This window comes from Sus scrofa, chromosome 5, assembly GCF_054392235.1.
Source record: "Sus scrofa isolate SSC_HxYL_T2T_F1_AM1 chromosome 5, Sscrofa_HxYL_maternal_Yorkshire_Landrace_v2.0, whole genome shotgun sequence".
NCBI classification, from domain to species: Eukaryota; Metazoa; Chordata; class Mammalia; order Artiodactyla; family Suidae; genus Sus; species Sus scrofa.
The window spans coordinates 10,914,520-10,935,449 of NC_139387.1; the positions used below are offsets into that span (position 1 = coordinate 10,914,520).

General features: G+C 47.4%; 1 protein-coding gene across 10 annotated transcripts in view; it reads right to left on the minus strand.

Moving 5' to 3' along the window:
* Positions 1 to 20,930, minus strand: part of NCF4 (neutrophil cytosolic factor 4) — a 115,833-nt gene that overhangs the window by 49,438 nt on the left and 45,465 nt on the right. For 9 of the 10 annotated variants that reach the window (XM_084955422.1, XM_084955421.1, XM_021091535.2 and 6 more), the window contains one exon: positions 16,365 to 16,467. In XM_084955422.1, the coding sequence (XP_084811548.1) occupies positions 16,365 to 16,393 (29 nt within the window). In that variant the 5' untranslated portion in view covers positions 16,394 to 16,467. Of the gene's footprint in view, positions 1 to 16,364; positions 18,259 to 18,918; positions 19,149 to 20,930 lie in introns of those variants that run through there. The other variant, XM_084955423.1, reaches the window with a different exon arrangement.

Genomic DNA, 20,930 nt, shown 5'->3' on the forward strand with positions numbered 1-20,930 from the left:
CCAAAATTAGCTTTGCAAAGAGAGGCGAGCACTCCTCTGCCGTTTCCACTGCAAGTTAATTCTTTTTTTCCAATTTTGGGTCCATGGGATGATGGTATACAAGAGAAAAGCTCTTAGGAGCTGAAATGATGGCTCAGCATTGTCAGGGCCTTTTGAATGTAATCAAAGGAAGAGGCTGGAAGTTAAAACACCCCTTGACGGAGAAGCCTGGCATGTGAGGGGAATATGCAGCAGGTCGGAGCAGATTAACTTCCTCCTGGCATAAAATATTCCTTGTGATCATAAGGAAATCTGCTCAGAAGTAACTCCAGCAAACTGCAGAACTGTTATGGAAGAGGTGTTGGGTGACAGATCACAACTTTGATGATGACAAAAAAGAGAGAAAGTGAGCATCTCTGGGTTCAACTTTGCCCCGCCCTGTCATTCTTCAAAAGCGGAATCTCCAAGCCCTACCCTACCCTCCCTGCCCCTAGAGAACATTAAGTCTCTCACAACCTAGTATGAATTAGACTGTCTCTGACCAAATGGGCGGTTAGCCAGATACCTTAGGGAGGAAAGAGGCAAAATGGTTAAGATGAAGACACAGGCTCAAGAATTCAGCCTGGCTCCTTGGTGCTTTTCTGAATGTCCATCATCTTTTGCACTGAGAAAGAGGAGATCCCGAGTGTGTCGCACAGAATGCAAATCGCATAAGATTTCCTCCAGTGAAAAGCTTCCAGAGTATTTAGGAAAACAGCATAGTACAGGTCTCTTTTTGCCCCCTTGATGACAAGGCTGTAATTAAGGCATCTTTTTTTTTTTTTTCTTCTCTTTTTGCCATTTCTTGGGCCGCTCCCACGGCATATGGAGGTTCCCAGGCTAGGGGTCGAATCGGAGCTGTAGCCACCAGCCTATACCAGAGCCGCAGCCACGCAGGATCCAAGCCACGTCTGCAACCTACACCACAGCTCACAGCAACGCTGGATCCTTAACCCACTGAGCAAGGCCAGGGATCGAACCTGCAACCTCATGGTTCCTCGTCAGATTCGTTAACCACTGCACCACTACGGGAACTCCTAAGGCATCTTTTTTACCTTTTGTTTTGTCCACTGTGCATTTCTCAAGTTTATTTGGCCATCGAATGCTCTATTTGTCAAATAGTTGAAACAGTATCTTCGAATTTAAGTTATTTCCATCAATTTTTAGCTAAGAGTCCAAGACAAGAACTGCCAACTGTTTCCACATACCTGAGGGAGATTCTAGTTTGGAAATCTTGTCTTAAAGGACCAGATATTAAATACTTTAGGCTTTGTGGGTCGTAACTCAGGATCCATTAAACAAATTATAACTCAATAAGCCTGGGGGGTAGGGGAGGGGGTTGGCTGGATTTGGGCCATAGTTTGCCAATCCCTGTACTAGATCCCTTAGGCAGGTCTTACAGAAATGAAAGGGTCACCAAAAAAAAAAGTCGTGATCCTTGGCTTCTCATCCAGTGGAAGCTAAAGGAGGGTTAAGGTTGGAGAAGCAGAGAAGGTGAAGGTTGAAGATTTTCTTTAGAGGAAGGTGTGGGAGGGCCATGGGCAATTATTGGGGTAGTCGCAATCATCTGCTACTGTGAGGAAACCACCCCCAAACTTAATCTTCAAAAAGGGAAATTTCCTGCACTACTGATGGGAAGGTAAGCTGGCGCAGCCACTCTAGAAAACAGTATGGAGGTTCCTTGACAAACTAAAAATAGAGTTGCCATGTGGTCCAGCAGTGCCATCTATCTGGATAAAACTATAATTCAAAAAGATACCTGCACCCCTATGTTCACAGCAGCACATTTCACAATAGCCAAGACATGGAAACAACTTAAATGCCCATCAACAGATGAGTGGATTAAGAAGATGTGGTATATATACTCGATGGAATACTACTCAGCCATAAAACAAATGAGATAATGTCATTTGTGGGAGCATGGATGGACCTAGAGATTATCATACTAAGTGAAGGAAGTCAGAAAGAGAAAGACAAATATCATATGATATCACTTACATGTGGAATCTAAAATGTGACACAATTCAACTTAGCTATGAAACAGAACAGGCTCACAGACATAGAGAACAGACTTGTGGTTGCTCGGGGGGGTGGAGGGTTGGATTGGGAGTTTGGGGTTAGCAGATGCAAACCAGTATATAGGATGGATAAACAAGGTCCCACTGTAGAGCACAGGGAACTCTATTCAACATCCTGTGATGAACCACAATGAAAAAGAATATTAAAAAGAAGGAGTTCCCGTTGTGGCACAGTAGACACAAATCCGACTAGGACCCATGAGGTTGTGGGTTCAATCCCTGGCCTCGCTCAGTGGGTTGAGGATCCAGGGTTGCCGTGAGCTGTGGTGTAGGTCCCAGACATGGTTCAGATCTGACATTGCTGTGGCTCTGGTGGAGGCTGGCAGCTGTAGCTTCGATGAGACCCCTGGCCTGGGAACCTCCATATGCTGTGGGTGTGGTCCTAAAAAGCAAAAAAAATAAAAAATAAAATAAAAATAAAAAGAATATTAAAAAGATATATGTGTATAACTGAATCACTTTGCTATACAGTAGAAATTAAAACTACATTGTAAATAAATACACCTCAATTTAAAAAACTTAACACTTAACTTTCAAGGATATATTATTTCTAAGGATTTTTTTTCAGTTGAGCGGTTGGGTGGTTCGTTTGTGATGTCACCAGAAGGTTACTCAAATGGCTACACTCAGTTGGCATTTCGTTGCAACTGGAAGACCAAGGTGGCTTCACCCACAAGTCCAGCACATCAGCTGGGGTGGGCAGAGGGGCTGGGAGGTTGGCTGGACTCTCTCTGGGTGGGCTCTCATCATTCAGTGGTTTAGCTTAAGCTCCATTAAAGGGTGGTTGGATCCTAAGAAAGCAAAGGTGGAAACTACGAGGCATCGTGGAGCCTAGGTTTGGAAACTCCCACAGTGTAACTTCTACCCATGCTGTTGGTCAAAGCAAGTCATAAGGACATCCCAGAGTCACGGGGTTGAAGAAATAGATTCTACATTTTGATGGGAGGAATGGCGTGCTCACATGGGGTGAGATGGGGAAAAGATAACTGCACTAGACATGTTCACTAAAAAAATGAGAAAATAGGAGTTCGAATTGTGGGCTCAGCGGTAACAAACCCGGCTAGTATCCATGAGGATGTGGGTTCGATCCTTAGGCGAGCTCAGTAGGTTAAGGATCTGGCATTGCTGAAGCTGTGGCATAGGTCACAGATGTGGCCCCGATCCCTCATTGTGGCTGTGGTGTAGGCCAGCTCTGATTCAACCCCTAGCCTGGGAACTTCCATATGCTGTGGGTGCAGCCCTAAAAAGACAAAGATAAATAAACAAATAAATAAACATTAAAAATAAAAAAAAAGAAGAGAGAAAACAAAAGGTGCATAACTGTCAATGGGCCATAACAATTTGAAATCCAGTGAGGCACGTGTTGGATTGAATGTCTGTGTGGATTCAAATCCCATTTCTGGTAACAATTCCCGTATCAGTTTTCTATCACCGGGTAAACGTTAAGCCCAACATTTAGTGTCTTAAAATAACAACTGTTTGTTTGTTCATGATTCAGCAACAAGGCAAGGCTGGTGGGAACAGCTCATCTCTGCTCCATGGGGTGTTGGCTAAGCCACTTCGGCTAAAGCCAGAGGATCCAAGATGGTTTTTCTAACACTCTCTGGCACCACGGAGAGTGAGCAGAATGACTGGGCTTCTCTCTCACTCTTTGTTGTCACTTATCCTCCAGGGCTTCTCTCTCCAGCAGGGAGATCAGAAGTCTTTATGTGGTGGCTGGCTTTCTGCTGCAGTGTGTTGGTCAAAGCAAGTCACAGAGCAACTCGGATTCAAAGAGGGGGCTACAGACTCCACTTCTTGATGAGAGAAGATGCAAAGAATTCATGATTATCCTTAATCGACCATAGTCTACCCTTCAACCACAGCTATCCCACACATAAGATACATTTCCTTCCTCCCAAGATCCGCAAAGTCTCATCTCATTTTGACATGAGGTTTAAGGTCCAGGATCTCACCATCTCCATCAGGTCCAAGTGCGGACGAGGACCCTCAGATGCAGGTCCTCAAGTTCCATTTCCTCCTGATTCAGAGACTTGTGAACCAAAGAGACAAGTTTTCTGCCCCCCATACACCAAGCATACACTGGTGAGACAGGGATAAGTTCACCACACAAAAAGAGGAGGAAAGGGAAGAACATAGCAGTCAATGGTCCACAGAAAATCTGGAAATCCAGCTAAGTACACGTTACCACTTTCCACTACTGCAGGGCAGGAAAAGCTACTTCACTAGGTAATCTACTGTTTTCCTCGGCTCTTGGCTCCACCCTCTGAGTCATTTCTCCTTTTCCATAAGAAATGATCCATCATCTGCAGCAGAGTAGCTTTCTCAACTTGATTCCTAAGGAAAGAGAGTTGAGATTCCAAATTCTTTTCAATTCGAACTGTGTCTCTTTCTTTGAGTCCACGCTAATGATCCTTTCACCAATCATTTTCCTTAAAAATTTTGTAGGTTTCCCATAAATCTTATTGGGATTTACTCTGTCTCCTAAAGACCCAATCATAATTCTAAGATAGGTTTCTTTCTACTTTGAGCATGGCAGGCTGTGTGGGAAAACTCCCTTAAGAGTTTTGAAAACTTTTTTGTCTATCTGAGAGAGTCTATGAAGAACAACCTTAAATGTTTCTAAAGTCTTAAGACGTCTTACAGACTGGATATGATCTTTATCCTGAGGCTACATTTTGCTGGCAGCACCCCACCGCCATGTTTTATCTTTGCCCTGAGACTATTTCTTACTTTGGGAGGTATGTATGTATGTATGCATGTATGTATGTATGTATTTATTTTTCTAACTAGGATACTGTTCTGGGTCCTCTGTTGCTTCAAAATTTTACCTGAAGACTGAACAGTTCCTTCTTTAACTTGGGGTTGGTAGATACAAACCATTACATTTAGAATGGATAAGCAATGAGGTCCTACAGTGCTACAGGGAACAATTCTCTTGGGATAGAACATGACAGAAGACAGTATGAGAAAAAGAATGTGTGTGTGTATACATATGTGTGTGTGTGAATGTATATATATGAACAAGAATGTCATATATGACTAGGTCACTAGGCTGTACAGCAGGTAATGATACAACATTGTAAATAGACTATACTCTAATAATTTTTTTTTTTTTTTGCTATTTTAGGGTGGCACCTGTGGCATATGGAGGTTCCCAGGCTAGGGGTCAAATCAGAGCTTTAGCTGCTAGCCTACATCACAGCCACAGCAATGTGGGATCCAAGCTGTGTCTGCGACCTAGACGACAGCTCACAGCAACGCCGGATCCTTAACCCACTGAGCAAGGCCATGAATTGAACCTGCATCCTCATGGATCCTAGTTGGGTTTGTTTACCACTGAGCCACGAAGGGAACTCCCCCAAATAAAATTTTTAATTTTCTTTTTAAATTCTGATTATATGTCACTAAAAGAAGCTACTTGTTGGAGTTCCTGTTGTGGCTCAGAGGTAACAAACCTGACGAGTATCCATGAGGATGCAGGTTTGATCCTTGGCCTCACTCAGTGGATTAAGGATCCGGTGTTGCAGTGAGCTGTGGTGTAGATTGCAGACATGGCGTGGATCCCGCATTGCTGTGGCTGTGATGTAGGCTGGCAGCTGTAGCTCTGATTTGACCCCTAGTCTGGGAACTTCCATATGCCATGGGTGCCTAAAAAGACCAAATATTATCATCTGCGCTATTCAAGGTAACAGTGTTGCTAAAAGTTCTGTTACCACATAAAGGGGTCCACCTTTCTACCGCCCCACCGCCCCTTGGAGCAACTTTCTCACTGCTCTTGCAGCCTCTACTAACCCTTCTCCCCACCCTTCTAGGGCCACTTGCCACTAAGTCCCAAAGCCAATGCCATGTCTTTCAGGTTTTGTTCCAGAAGCATCCACTTCTAGGTATCAATTTCTATTTCATTTTTCTTCTGTTGTGATTAGTGATTTAAAGCCACAGTGTGCTGTGTCTCATGATTCTGTGGGTCAACTGGGCTCTGCTGGGCAGTTCTTCTGCTCCGCATGGTGTCAGCTGGGGTCACTCACGTGGCTGCAGTCAGCTGAAAGCTGGACTGGTTGGAATGGTAGGGGGCTGTCCTCTCTCCTCATGTGGGTTCTCAGCACTCAGAAGTCTAGCCTGAGCTTCTGTAGGTAGTGACTCGATCCCAAAAGAGCAAAGGTGGAAGCAACACAGTGTCTTGAGGTCCAGGTTCCAGAACTTGCACAAATCGCATGTACCTTTTCTGTTGGTCAACGTGAGTCACGAGGTCATCTCCATGCATCAAAAGAGAGGAGAAGTAGGAGTTCCCACTGGGGCTGAGGGGTAACAATAGAACCCTACTAGTATCCATGAGGATGCGGGTTTGATCCCTGGCCTCGCTCAGTGGGTTAAGGATCTGGCATTGCTGTGCGCTGCAGCGTAGGTCACTGATGTGGCTTGGATCCCACGTTGCTGTGGCTGTGATGTAGGCCGGTGGCTGCAGCTCCAATTCAGTCCCTAGCCTGGGAACTTCCATATGCCTTGGATGCAGCCCTAAAAAGACATAGAAACAAACAAACAAACAAACACCTGCCAGACCCACCCAGAAAGCACCTACACCACTTCCCAAGAATGCCAGAGAGGTAGAAACTTCCCTGTCCCCTCACCGTCAATTCTCAGCAAGCTGGGGATGAGTAATAAAACTGAAATGTCTGGAACCAAAAAAGCAAAACAAACAAACAAACAAACAAAAAAAACAAAACAAAACAAAACCGAAAAAACAGGTCCCCCCTGCCACTTTCTCACAGCAGGATCTTCCTCCAGCAGCTAAAGGAAGGGTAAAGCTTTACCTCTTAATAAAGTTTGGATTTTTGATTATTAAATAAGACTATACTTGCTAGCACCTGAACTGACTGACTGACTGATTGAATGATTGATTGATTTTGGCCTGCACCTACCACATGTGGAAGTTCCCCAGCCAGGGATCAAATGCCCACCACAGCAGTGACCCCAGCCACTGCAGTGACAATGCTGGATCCTTAACCTGCGGCACCACAAGAGAACTCCTGAACTGACATAGCTGAGATGGCAACCAGCACGGAGAGCTTTCATTTACCTAAGAGGGAGAGCATTTCCTCAGGAGCAGGGCAGGAATAAGCCCTGTAGTATTGGAGTGGGGCAGGAGAGCGAAAATTGCTTTCTGGTCACCCCTGTTCAGTCACCGTGACAGCTGTAAATCTATTTCCATCCCAAGAGACACTGCTTGGGTAAGACTCTTAGCGAAAACCAGCAGGATGCACTGCAGCCTCATTAATGCCACTGGAGGCCTGGTTTGCACAGTGATGCATCTGGTCTCATTTCCGGCTTCATCTTGAAGACTGTCCCGTGCTATCCCCACGGACAAGATAACAGACTGTCTCCCTGACCCTCCTTGTCTGTGTGGCCACATGGTGGCTCCTGGTATGGGATTTGGGGTCAGAAAACCCCCATTAGAGTCAGATCCTAATGCGGCCACTTATTCTTCATGGGATCAAGAACACCTTGCTGAATTTCTCTGTAGTTTAGTTTTCTCACCCATGAAATGGGGATACTATGCCTCCCTCATAAGGATGCTCTGAGGATTAAAGAGATAATGGCTACAAAACACTAAGCTGGTGCAGGCGGAAATCTCGAAGCAGATTTGTATGTCCTAATAATAAAAAGGGGAGAAGCCTGCTTCTGTCTGCAATGGTGGTTGCCCAGACACAGAATACCTCTCGAAGGAAACGCAGAAAGCTGATAATTTTGGTTGCCCTTGGGAAGACATTGGGTGCCTGGCACAGGGGCGAAGGAAGATTTTATACCATTTATATGTTGGTACCCTCTGGATTTTAAAGCATGTAAATGTTTGAACTGCTCCAAACGTTTTTTTTTGTTTTTTTGTTTTTTGTTTTTTTTTGGTTTTTTTTTTGAGCCACACCTGCAGCATATAGAACTTCCCCAGCTAGGGGTCTAATTGGAGCTACAGCTGCTGGCCATGGCCACAGCCACAGCCACAGCCACAGCAACACAGGATTGGAGCCACATCGGTGACTTACATACAGCACAGCTCACAGCAACGCAGAATCCTTCACCCACTAGCAGGGCCAGGGGTTGAACCCGAGTCCTCATGGATACTAGTCCGGTTCATTACTGCTGAGCCACAACAGGAACACCTAAAAGTAACTTTTAATTTTCTGACTTTTTATTATGACATTTTTCAAGCATACAGAATTTTACTAAACACCACCGACCCGCTACAGAGAAGCACTCTTACCACCTTGCTAGACTACCCTTAGATCATATGCATAAAATGTTTAAAATAAAAATTAATCAATCTCTGGGGCCTAAGCAAGTCACTTTACTTATTTGAGTTTAGATTTTCTCTCTGCAAAATGCCTCACTATGCCAGAGCTATTCTGAGTGATCGAGCTGTTGGACATCGTGCGTGTATAGCATAAGCCCCTCCTGGGGTAAGCTCCCTGGTTTAAAACAGTTCCCTCCCCTGGAGAATAGTCCTCCATCACATATAAAATTAGATGGGTCCATGTGACTAGCTTTGGCCAATGAAATGTAACTGGAAGGAAGGCGTGGCCTTCTAGAGGAAAGAATTTAAGAGCCAATGAGGAGTTCTCATGCACCAACCAATCAGAAGCCATGTTCCAGATGGTGGCGCCACAGGTTCTGAAGTCTCCCTCAGCCTGGACGTTGAGTTGCTAAAAGGGGATCGGTTGTGCTAGAAAGTTGTCTGGACCCTCAGTGTCCATATAGGCTTTGGGTTGAATTAAAAAGTACATGCTTAGGACAAACTATGCGTAATGTTCTTGGTTTTGCACTTTGCAAACACTTTTCCTTGCTGTTCATTCATTCATTCATTTATTCATTCTTTGAAAGGAGCATTGACAGAATGCCAACCCTATGCCACATTCTGTGCTGGATTCCTGGGGATATAGCAATGCATATGACACAGTTGTTGCCCTCAATGAGTTCCTAATTTGGGCAACACACAAGTAGTAACAATAACAACCGGAGGAAAAAGGATAGCAGATACTTAAGTGTTTTTATGTGTCAGACATTCTGATAAGCAATTTACATGCACTGTCTTACTTAGTTCTAACAACAACCCTACAAAGAAGTACGTTAGTCAGTGCTTCAGTTAGCTACTGCTGTGTAACAAGCTACACCAAAACAGTGAATGGAAACAACAATCATTTTATCATCACTCCAAATTCTGTAATCTGAACAGGACTCGATTAGGTGATTCTTCTGCTCTTGTCTGTGATCGCTCATGTGGCTGTGTTCAGCTGGCACATTGACTGGGGGCTGGACTCAGCTAGGACCCCAGGAAGCTGAACTTCTACCTCTCTACACGGCATCTGGACCTCTCTCTCTTCATGTGGCATCTCCACATGGTCTCTCCAGTGGATAACTGAACTTACAGGGCAGCCCAAGCCTCTTGAGAGCACAGAAGCTGCAGGATGTCAGACCTTCTTCAGGCTTAGGTCCAGAACAGGCCCAGCATCACTTCCATCCCATTCCATTGATTAAAGCAACTTGCAAGCTCCACCCATAGTCGAGGGGAATTGACAACACAACAGCATGAAAGCTAAGAAGCATGGTTCATCAGGAACCACTAATATAACATCTGTCATAGTCAGAACTCTTTTTGGTGCCAGGGAAATAAACTTGACTCATGGTAACTTAAGTGTAAAAGGAAAGGGGTGGGGGGAAGCATTTACTGGCTTTTGTACTTGGAAACCCAGGTGTGTGTCTGTCTTCAGGAATGGCTGGATCAAGCGGTTCATGTGATATAATCAAGGTTTCATCTTTCTTTCCATTTCTTAGATAGATTCTTTCTACGTGGTTTCTATCTTTCTAAGATAGCTTCCCACCCCTCCAGAACCACATTCTACCTACGTAGTAACCCCTCAGTGAAGAGACACTCTCTTCCCATTTTCTTACAGAAAGTCCCAGACAGGTCAGGATTAGCTTGTTTGAAACCACATGGCTATCTTTAAGCCAATCACTGTGACAGGAGATGGAGCCCTTTTTTAGTCAGGTTTGGAACACCTGCCTACTACAGCAACCCTATCAAACCGCATGGAATGGATTCTCTATTTTTACAATTCTTTATTTTAGAGAAGAATGAAGGGGAAAAGAAAGGATCTGTTATCAGAAAGTCAGGTGAGGGAGTTCCCATCGTGGCGCAGTGGTTAACGAATCCAACTAGGAACCATGAGGTTGCGGGTTCGGTCCCTGACCTTGCTCAGTGGGTTTACAATCCGGCGTTGCTGTGAGCTGTGGTGTAGGTTGCAGACGCGGCTCAGATCCCACGTTGCTGTGGCTCTGGTGTAGGCCAGTGGCTACAGCTCCCATTCAACCCCTAGCCTGGGAACCTCCATATGCCACGGGAGCAGCCCAAAGAAATAGCAAAAAGACAAAAAAAAAAAAAAAAAAAAAAAAAAAAAAAAAAAAAAAAAGTCAGGTGATGCTGGGAAGACAAATTGTACAGGCATCCATATTTAAAAATTGTGAAGGGATTGGCTCAAGTCTTCCCAAGTTGACAAAGCTAGAAGATGCTCCAGCCAAGACTGGAAACTGGGTCTCATAGATGCCAAGGTTCCTGACTCGATGGCCAAATTACACAACAGTGTTTGCAAACAATGACAAGACAGTGTGATGTGAGCAAAAGTAAAGAACCAGCCAGGGTGCAGAGATAATGGAGCAGAGCTATTTGCTGGGCAGTGGTGGGGTGATGAGTCAGGAAGGACTCCCTGGGGAAAGTGATGCTTCAGCTGGGTCCTTAGGAAGGGTCACACCAGGACAAGGGATCAGCATGTTCAAATATACCTCGGGAGCTACAAGATTTTGGAAGAGCAAAGAGAAAAAGTGGTTTCCAAGCTGAGCAATAAGGATCTCTGGATCCAAGGATTTAGTATAAATCTGAGAATTTATCTCTGAATCCAGCCCGGTGTATAAACTGAAAAAGTAATATATCACATATCCCAATTCATCAACTATATTTTAAAGTTCTACTGAATTCACGGTGGCTTTTTGTTGGTAGATGTTTTCTGAATCAATAGAGACTAAAAGTAGAACTGTTGCCATGCTTGGTTTGGGAATTATTTTGACATTATAAAGGAGGCTTTATACTAAAAAAAGACAGAGACATTGATTCTCAAATGCATTACTGCAAAGGGGCCACTTCTAAAAACGAGGCCGAGGAGGGCAGCAGCACCTGCCCAAGGAATTTCACTGTTATTCCAAAGGCAGGGGGAGGCGGGGAGGGGTTTAGGCAGGAAAATGATCAAGGCCAAGTGTGTGGCTGGAGGGGCTGATCCTGCAGACAGTGGCACACATCACAGGCTGCTGCTGCTGCTGCTGAGTGTCAGGAAGAGCACAGGTTCTGGAGCCAGACGGCCCGGGTGCAAATCCCAGCTCTGATACTTGTCTGCTGTGTGACGTTGGGCAAGATACTTAGCCTCTCTGCTGGCTTTTTTTCCCTCATCTGTATAATTAGAATGATGACCGCTTTGGAGGGTAAACGAATTGAAAAATGCAAAGTGGCTGGAATTACCCCTGTGGTTAACACTGTGTAGGAATCTTATTACCTCTCATGTGTGTGTATGTATCTATATGGATATTTCCTATCATGGTCCAAGAAAGACTTGACCGTGGCCTGAGCTGTAGGGCATAGCGAGCTGCTGAAGGAGTACTTGGAGGGGAGTTCCCATCGTGGCTCCATAGGTTAAGGGCCTTACATAGTCTCTGTGAGGATGCAGCTTTGATCCCTGGCCTCCTCAGTGAGTTGAGGATCTAGCGTCGCCACAAACGGTGGCGTAGGTTGCAGAGGTGGCTTGGATCCAGCGTGGCTGCAGCTCCGATTCAACGCCTAGCCCAGGAACTTCCATATGCCACTGGTGCGGTCATAAAAAGGAAAGGAAAAAAAACCCTGGAGGCATATGTATTTTTATCTGCTTCTACAAAGTTACAGGTATCTACATCTATTTCAAATCGGATTCAATATTGATATACTGATCTGTATTAAAACCAGTCCGTATACTCTTGGAGGGCAGAAATATTTTCCTGAGTGTCCTGCTCAGTGAATACCAGCTAGGGACCAACCAGCTGACTTCCCTTGTCCAGAAAGCTTCTGGAGTCTGTCTTGTCTAATGCAGAGAACATGGACCCGAAGGGGAATCCAGAAGATTCCTTTCTTCAGGACCGGCGGTTGGTCTGCCATCTCTGAGGGAGCCTAACAGGAGGCAGGTAAGGATGGAGCCAGGCTGGGGTCCCATCTCCTCAGAGCTCAAGCCGAGGAGAACAGGGCGCCGTGGGAGGCATGACCATGCTCCGGGGCAGGGTTGGTCCCTGGGACATCTCTGCCCCTCTGCCCACCCCCAGCACTCCCAGTGCTCAGAGGGGACTGGGGGCTCCCACCACTGCCGCCACAGCTCACAGGTGTCCCTGCATGGGAAGCGGGCAGCACGCCTCCTCCATTTCCCGGAGAAGGAGGTGGGAGTCTGGAGAGAGAGGTAAGCGGAACAGCCTTGCTGAGCCTGCGTGAACCAGGCCCTGCGCTGGGGCCTTAATAGCATCTCAGACAGGAATCTGCTGGAGTGGGTGGGCTGTGCCCATTTGACAGATGGTGAAACTGAGCTCAGGTGGTTAGAGCATCTGCTTGAGTCCCCAGGTTGCCTAGAATGTGTACACCTTTCCTTACACTGAAATGAGCAGGGAGGGAGAGGAGAGGAGGGAATTCGGGCATCAGCCCCTGTTTTGGATTCATGCTGACATTTCTTTTATCACTTGTGCACCTAAGACTTTAACTGCCTCCTTGCCCTGGAATTTGGAGTCTTCAGGGAGCTTCTTGCCCTAGCCTCCCGAGGCCGGAGCATGGGGCCCCGCCTCTCCCCTTGCTCCAAGGTCACTCAGTGTCGGGACTTGACTTTCACTTGCCCTGGAATTTAGTCCTGGCCACAGTCCTCACCCCTCTCACCCTCCAAGAGTGGCAGGGCCTTAGCCCACACCTGTTGTCTGAGGGAATTCAAGTGGGCATCACTTCCTGCCTCTGGCCTGTTACCTGCTCGCTCCTCAGCCTGCAAAGACAAAGCACCAGCCATGCCAACAAGAAAAGAACTCTCCTAAAACTCTAATTTGAAAAGATACATACACCCCAATGTTCACAGTGGCATTATTTACAATAATCAAGACGTGGAAGCAATCTAAGTGTCCACCGACAAATGAGTAGATAAAGAAGATGTGGTAATACATGCAATGGAATACTACTCAGCCATAAAAAAGAACGAAACCATGCCATTTGCAGCAACGTGTATGGACCTAGAGATGATCATGCTAAATGAAGTAAGTCAGAGAAAGACAAATGTCCTATGAGAGCACTTACATGTAGAGTCTAAAAAATGATACAATGAACTTATATAGAAAACAGAAACAGTTTCACAGACATAGAAAATACAGTTATGGTTACCAAAGGGGAAGGGAGGGGGAGGCATAAATTTGGAGTCTGGGACCAGCAGATGCAAACTACTGTGTATGAAAGAGCTAAACAACAAGGCCCAGCTGTATAGCACTGGGACTTATATTCAATATCCCGCAATAATAATAGAAAAGAATATGAAAAAGAATAAATGTAGGTGTAGAACTGAATCACTTTGCTGTACACCAGAAACTAACACAATACTGTAAATTAACTATACTTCAATTTAAAAAAAAGAAAGGAAAAGAAAAAAGAACGGAACTCTCAGAGCTCCTGTTGTGGCTCAGTGGGTTAAGAACCCAACTAGCATCTGTGAGGACTCGGGTTTGATCCCTGACCTTGCTCAGTGGGTAAAGATTCAGTGTTGCCTCAAGCTGCGGTGTAAGTCACAGATTTGGTGCAGATCCATCGTTCTGCAGGCTGGCAGCTGCAGCTCCACTTTGACCCCTAGTCCAGTAACTTCCATATGCCACACATGCAGCTCTAAAAAGAAGAAAAAAAAAATGAATGGAAGTCTCCTTTCTTGCTTGTTTGTAAATCATTTTAAGAATTTGGGTAGGAATTTGGAGTTTCTGAAAGCTCACTGGCTGAAGAGTCTGTTCAGAATCCAGCAAAGAGTTGAGTGTATTTCTATTTATTTATTTTGTCTTTTTAGGACCACTTCCATGGCATATGGAGGTTCCCAGGCTAGGGGTCGAATCAGAGCTACAGCTGCCGGCCTACACCACAGTCACAGCAACATCAGATCCAAGGCACGTCTGTGACCTATACCACAGCTCACGCCAACACTGGATCCTTAATCCACTGAGCGAGGCCAGGGATCGAACCCGCAACTTCACAGTTCCTAGTTGGATTTGTTTCCGCTGCGCCACGATGGGAACTCCTATTTTTATTTTTTACATCATAGCTGGTTGTATTTCTCTTTCTGATGCACGTTGTTCTCCAGTCTAGCATGGCTGCCACACAAGCCAGGCGTCCTCGTGGTACATCTGGGCACCTGCAGCTATTAAGGGCATGACCCGCTCCTATGACCCCTGTCTGCATTAGGTCCTCTCATTGGGGTGTACACGTCACCCTCACAGCACTCCAGGGACATCCTCTCATGAATCACCATTTACACAACCAAAAGCAGAGGCTCAGAGAGGGCGAGTTTCTGGCCATGTCACACAGGTAGAGCTGGCAGCTCAAGCTAATATTATCCTTTCCTGTCCATAGGGTTGGCAGCAGCTGTCACTGTGCCCAGATCCTCAGCCCCCGGACTCACCCCCTTGCTGCCTCAGCTCCCCCAGCCCGCCCCTTTGCACCACTGCAGCCCCCATCATGGACACCAGGCTGCCCGTTCTACTCTTCATGCGGTCAGGGAGACAGTCTGAAAATATTCAGAAAGGGCTGAAACTAAGGGAAAACAAAAACATCTAATCATAACGGAGAAGCAGGTGGAGAAGCAGGAAAAACCTCCCAGGGCACGAGATTATATCATCAAGCCTCCTTGGCACAGCCCTAGAAGAAAAAGAGCGTCTTCCGTCTCCAGATGTGAAACTGAAGTTCCTAAAGGTTAAGCGACTTGCCACCAGGGCACACGGCTGGTACGTCGGCGAGCTAGGCTTTGAACCCAGATCCATGTGTGTCGAGGTCGACAGAGTTTCCTTCCCGCTCTGCCTCTGAGAGGTCCCTGACCCCAGCGGGCTCACAGACAGGGTGGCAGCAGACAAGTCAATGGATCATTGCTCCGCTGTAACCGTCCCAGTCAACACAGGGAACGTGAGCATGGCGTGTAATCGGGAAAGGGGGGAATCAAGGAGGGCTTCTGGAAAGAGGTGATGCCTGAATTCAGTCATGAGGGATGAGCGGCAGGTGTTGTGCCCTGCAGGAGGGATGAAAATAGCTGTCTTTTGATATTTTGTCATCTGCGAGATTCACTAAGAATCTTGGGAAAAAAATGTTTGTCATTGAGGTGACAGTCACATAACAGAAAGCTTTTTGGTTTTTTTTGTTTTTTCTTTTTCAGCAGCACCCTCGACATATGGAAGTTCCCGGGGCCAGGGATCAAATCTGAGCCACAGCTGCCTCAATACTGGAAACTTTAAAGAGTTCCCTGTTTGGTTTTGGTCTGGATTATTTTTAGGGCCGCACGCACAGCATATGGAAGTATGGAAGTTCCCAGGCTAGGGGTTGAATCAGAGCAGCAGATGCTGGCCTATGCCACAGCCACAGCAATGCCAGATCCAAGCTGCGTCTGCAACCTACACCGCAGCTCGTGACAGCACCGGATCCTTAACCCTGAGCAAGGCCAGGGTTCGAACCCACAACCTCATGGATACTAGTCAGGTTCTTAACCCGCTGAGCCACAATGGGAACTCCAAATGTTCCCGGTTTTTAAGTGGACAATTCAGAGGCAATACTTTAATGCCTTCATAGTATTATGCCAGCACCACCTCGGTCTAGATCCCATATCTCTGAATCATCCCATAGTAGAATCCTTTACCCTTTAAGCAGCGATTCTCTCTTCTCGTCTCTCCCAGCCCCTGGTCACCACCAGCCCACTTTCTGTCCGCATGGATTTACCTATCCTAGGTATTTCTTATAAAGGAAACTGTCCCATAAGTGGCCTTTTGCGCCGGATTCTTTCACTTAGTAGGTTCTCAAGGTTTCATTTGATCATTTATACCTTTCCCAGTTAGGGAGGAGAGCGCAGCACGTGGACCACGGTCTAACTACGACCCACATCTCCTGCCCGTACCGGGGCCTCTCCCCCCCGATGCTCTCATCCACTTCCCTTCGGCATGTCCTACCCTCCTTCAGGATCCAGAGGCTGATCCATGGGCCTGGGTGTGAATCCTTGCTCCGCCAAGTCCCTGGATGTGTTCTATTTCCTCCAAGCCTCAGGCTTCCCATCTGTAAAATGGGATGGGTGAAAGAACAATGTAATACACTTAACACTACTGAGCTGTACACTTTAAAGGGGTTATGACGACAGATTTTGTTACTATCATTTTTTTTTGTAATGGCTGCACCTGCAGCATATGAAAGTTCCCCGGCCAGGGACTGAGTCTGAGCCCCAGTTGTGCCCGCACCACAACGGCAGCAATGCCAGATCCTTCAACACACTGCCCCAGGCCAGGGATCGAAACTGTGCCTCTGCAGCAGTCTGAGCTGCTGCAGTCAATTGTTTACCCATGGCACCATAGTGGAAACCCCAGTGTTTTGTATTTTTTATCACAGTTTTTAAAAAAGCCATACAAGGAACAAACCTTTAAAAATGAGATAGTCGAGGAGTTCCCGTCGTGGCTCAGTGGTTAACGAATCCAACTAGGAACCGCAAGGTTGCCAGTTCGATCCCTGGCCTTGCTCAGTGGGTTAAGGATCTGGCATTGCTGTGAGCTGTGGTGTAGGTCGCAGACTCGGCTCAGATCCCGAGTTGCTGTGGCCCTGGCGTAGGCCAGCAGCTATAGCTCTGATTAGACCCCTAGCCTGGGAACCTCCATATGCTGCGGGAGCGGCCCTAGAAAAGGCAAAAAGACCAAAAATAAAATAACATAAAATAAATAAAATAAAAAATAAAAATGAGATAGTCGAATGGATCCATTGATCGCTGAAGGCCTCCCAATGCTATAGACCTACAAGGCCAAGGACACATGACCTAGAGTTGTGGAAAAGAGAGACTGGCCAAGGAGATGGAGAGGAAGGAATGATCCAGCTAAGAGAGAGAGAGGGAGGGGAAGCGGAGGTGGAGGTGGAGGGGTGGGGAGAGAGATGGGGGGATGGTGGTAGAGGGTGATGGGGGGGAGAGAAGGGAGGGGGAAGAGGGGCAGATGGAGAGAGATGCGGGTCAAAGCAAGCAGACCTGTGGTTGCTGGGGGAAGGGGGAGGGAGCGGGATGGAGATGGGGAGTTTGGTGTTGGTGGATGCAAACTCTGGCGTTTGGAATGGATGGGCAGGGGGGTCCTACTGTACAGCACAGGGAACTGTGTATGCTTGGGTCGCTTTGCTATACAACCGAAATTGAAGACACATCGTAAATCAACTACACTTTAATACGAAAATGTTTTTAAAAACCGCTTTGGTCATGTCACGAAGAGCTTCGCAACTAGGAGCCAACATCAAGTCTCCCCCCGTGGGCTGAAGGGCCCAAGACGTATGGGCACCAAACATTCCAGATTTGCTCAGCCTCGTTTCAAATAGCCAGTTATCTGTTCCCCAAAGCACCGTCTCTTATTGGAATAGGAGTTTGGGGTCAGGAAGTGAGAGCCCGTGAAGAAGAGGCTCGAACCCTCAAGGGAAGCCTACAGTTCCTGAAAGACTAATCACACACCAGCAGTTGCTGCTGAAGTACAGGTGAGTAAGTGGATTTCGACAGCATCATAAGTAGCAATCCAAGAATGTTTTAGAGAACCACCTCTGTCCACACACACAGCCAAAAATAAAAACATCAGTTTGATTTACTCTCCTTGGAGGCCTTCCTGGAGGGAAGCTGGACGCCGGTACTGGTGTCTCAAACTCCCAGCTGAAGAGGCAGCCGGAAAAGCAGAGCGAACGAGGGGAATGACGGGGCCATTACCAAAGCGGTGAAGGAGCTCAACGCAGGTGCTAGGAGGGGCATGTGGTCCAGGGAGAGAAACCAAGGAGGCCTTCCAGGAAGCAGCAGCACCCAAGCTGAGTCACCAAGGGTGACTGGCAGACGGATGGCTGGACAGGGATGGGAAAGGCAAAGATAACAGCGGTTGTTCTCGGGTAGCAATAGATCACTGGTGACTCCCCTACCCCAGCCCCTCTGTTTTCCATTGTTTCTTTAAAGAGTACATGTCATTTTCATAATAAAAAAAAATTTTAAGAAAGGAAAGGTAAAAGGATTTCAAAAGACTTGGAGAGTTTTCACGAGAATGTGGTCTGTGTCTTCATGGTGGAAATGGAAACCCTGGCCCTCTTGCAACCCCTCCGGCATCCTCTTTCTTTTTTTGGGGGGGGGTGGAGGTGGGGTGGGGCCTCACCTGTAGCATATGGAAGTTTCCAGGCTAGGGGTGGAATCAGAGCTGCAGCTGCCAGCCTACACCACAGCCACAGCAACGCCAGATCCTTAACCCACTGAGCCAGGCCAGGGATCGAACCCACGTCCTCATGGATACTAGTTGGGTTCATTACAGCCAAGCCACCACGGGAACTCCCAGCAGCCTCTTGCTGTTGGTGGCGCCACAACAAAGGACCCCCGGCCCCGGCTTAGACAGCAGACATTTATGTCCTCAGGGTCCTGGGGGCTAGAGGTCGGAAATCAAGGTGTGGGCGGGGTTGGCTTCTCCCGAGGCCTCTCTCCTTGGTTCGCAGGCGGCCAGCTCCTCCCTGCGTCCTCACCTGGCCTTCCCTCTGTGTGTCTGTGTCCCAACTTCCTCTTCTTAGAAGGACACCAGGAGTTCCTGCTGCGGTGCAGTGGAAATGAATCCAACTGGTATCCATGAGGATGTGGGTTCGATCCCTGGCTTCACTCAGTGGGTCAGGGATCCCGCGTTGCTGTGGCTGTGGCCAACAGCCATAGCTCCGATTCAACCTCTAGCCTGGGAACGTCTGTGTGCCGTGGGTGCGGCCTTAAAAAAGCCAAAAAACAAAAAACAAACCAAAATAAAGGACACCAGTCACATTGGATTGGGGCCTACCCCAGTGATCTCATGGCAATGACCTCTGTAAAGACCCTCCCTCCAAATACAGTCACAGCCTGAGGTCCTAGAGGTTAGGACTTTAGCAGGTGAATCTGGGGGAGGAGGGACACAGTTCAGTCCGTAACACATCGGAACAGATAAATAGCTCGAGTGGTCCTTTGTTTCCTTTCATTGCTGTGGGAGAGTTCAGAGCATTGGGATTTACTGGATTTTGATGCAAAGATGCCAGATGCTGGAGAGGATGCAGGTGGCTTGTTAGAGCTCCTGGCCCCACCGGGACGGAGCTCCCAGGCACCCCAGGCACCGGCGCTCCCCAGAGCCACTGAAGATGAGAGTCCCCCAAAGCACATGGAAATTTATCACCCACCCCCTGGAGGTGCACACACAAGACCCCACAGACACATACACCATATACACACAGGAATACAAAACCTCTTTCAGTGATCCTTCTACCCCTTCATTATGGGATGTGGGTTGTTATGGTGATGGGAGCAGTAAGGGATGGAGGTAGAAGTGGACTGATGGAGATACAGTGTGAGAAAGGAATCTAGGAATCTAGGCCAGCTTTATCCATCTGAGCTGGGCTCCAGGAGGCATGTGGTCCACTCCCCTGACATCGGCAGGTGTCTAGGAGTCAAGAGGGTTCTTAACTCTCAGACCGACCTCGCTCGGCTTCTTCACCCGCATCACCCAGAACAACCCAGGAAGAAAGAATCCCCAGTTCTGCCCATTAACAGCTTTCACCAGGTCTTCCAACTTCCATAGCCATGACCTTGACTGCCCTGCTCCTCCCTGTCACTCCAAACTCTTCCTCGCTTTCCTCTGAGCACCGCTGAGATGGGGTGAAGTCTTCAAGGAAGGGACACAAATTCGGGTGGCCAAGAGCCACGATCAGCTCGGCTTTACAGCCTCAACCCCAGCTCACCTGTCAGAGTCCCAGCCCCATCTTGCACTACCCTGGTCCCGAGGGGCCTCAGACCCTTCCACCTTTCACATCCTCCAGTTCTTCCTCCTCCCTTATCGGGAGCTCTTGACCTCCCCAACTAGGACACTGGTCTCAGAGACCTTCCTAGGAAAGCCAGGAGTGGTCAGGGGCGGGCCCTCCCTGGTTCTCCACCTCTCTATCCACAAAGCCACTCCTCCCAGGTCCTCCCAGTGGCAGCACTGGGTCAAGGGTAAATCCCTCACAATGATAACCACTCTGAGCATCATTTGTGTAGGATTTTCTTTTCTTTCTTTCTTTCTTTTTTTTTTTTTTTTTTTTTTTTGTCTTTTTGCCTTCTCTAGGGCTGCACTCACAGCACATGGAGGTTCCCAGGCTAGGGGTCTAATCGGAGCTGTAGCTCCCAAGCCCACGCCAGAGCCACAGCAACATGGGATCCAAGTCACATCTGCAACCTACACCACAGCTCACGGCAACGCCAGATCCCCAACCCATTGGGTGAGGCCAGGGATTGTACCTGCAACCTCATCGTTCTTAGTCAGATTCGTTAACCACTGAGCCACGACGGGAACTCCTCACCTGTGTAGGATTTTATATCCCTTATTCAGACAGCGTCTCACTTACTCTTCACCACGGCTGCCTCTTCAGCTCCATTTTACAGATGAAGAAACCTAGGCCCAGAGAGGTGAAGCGACTGGCTCAAGGTCACGCAATGGGTAAGTGGCAGGAGCCAGGGCAGGGACCCAAGGCTGTCCACCCGCATGCCC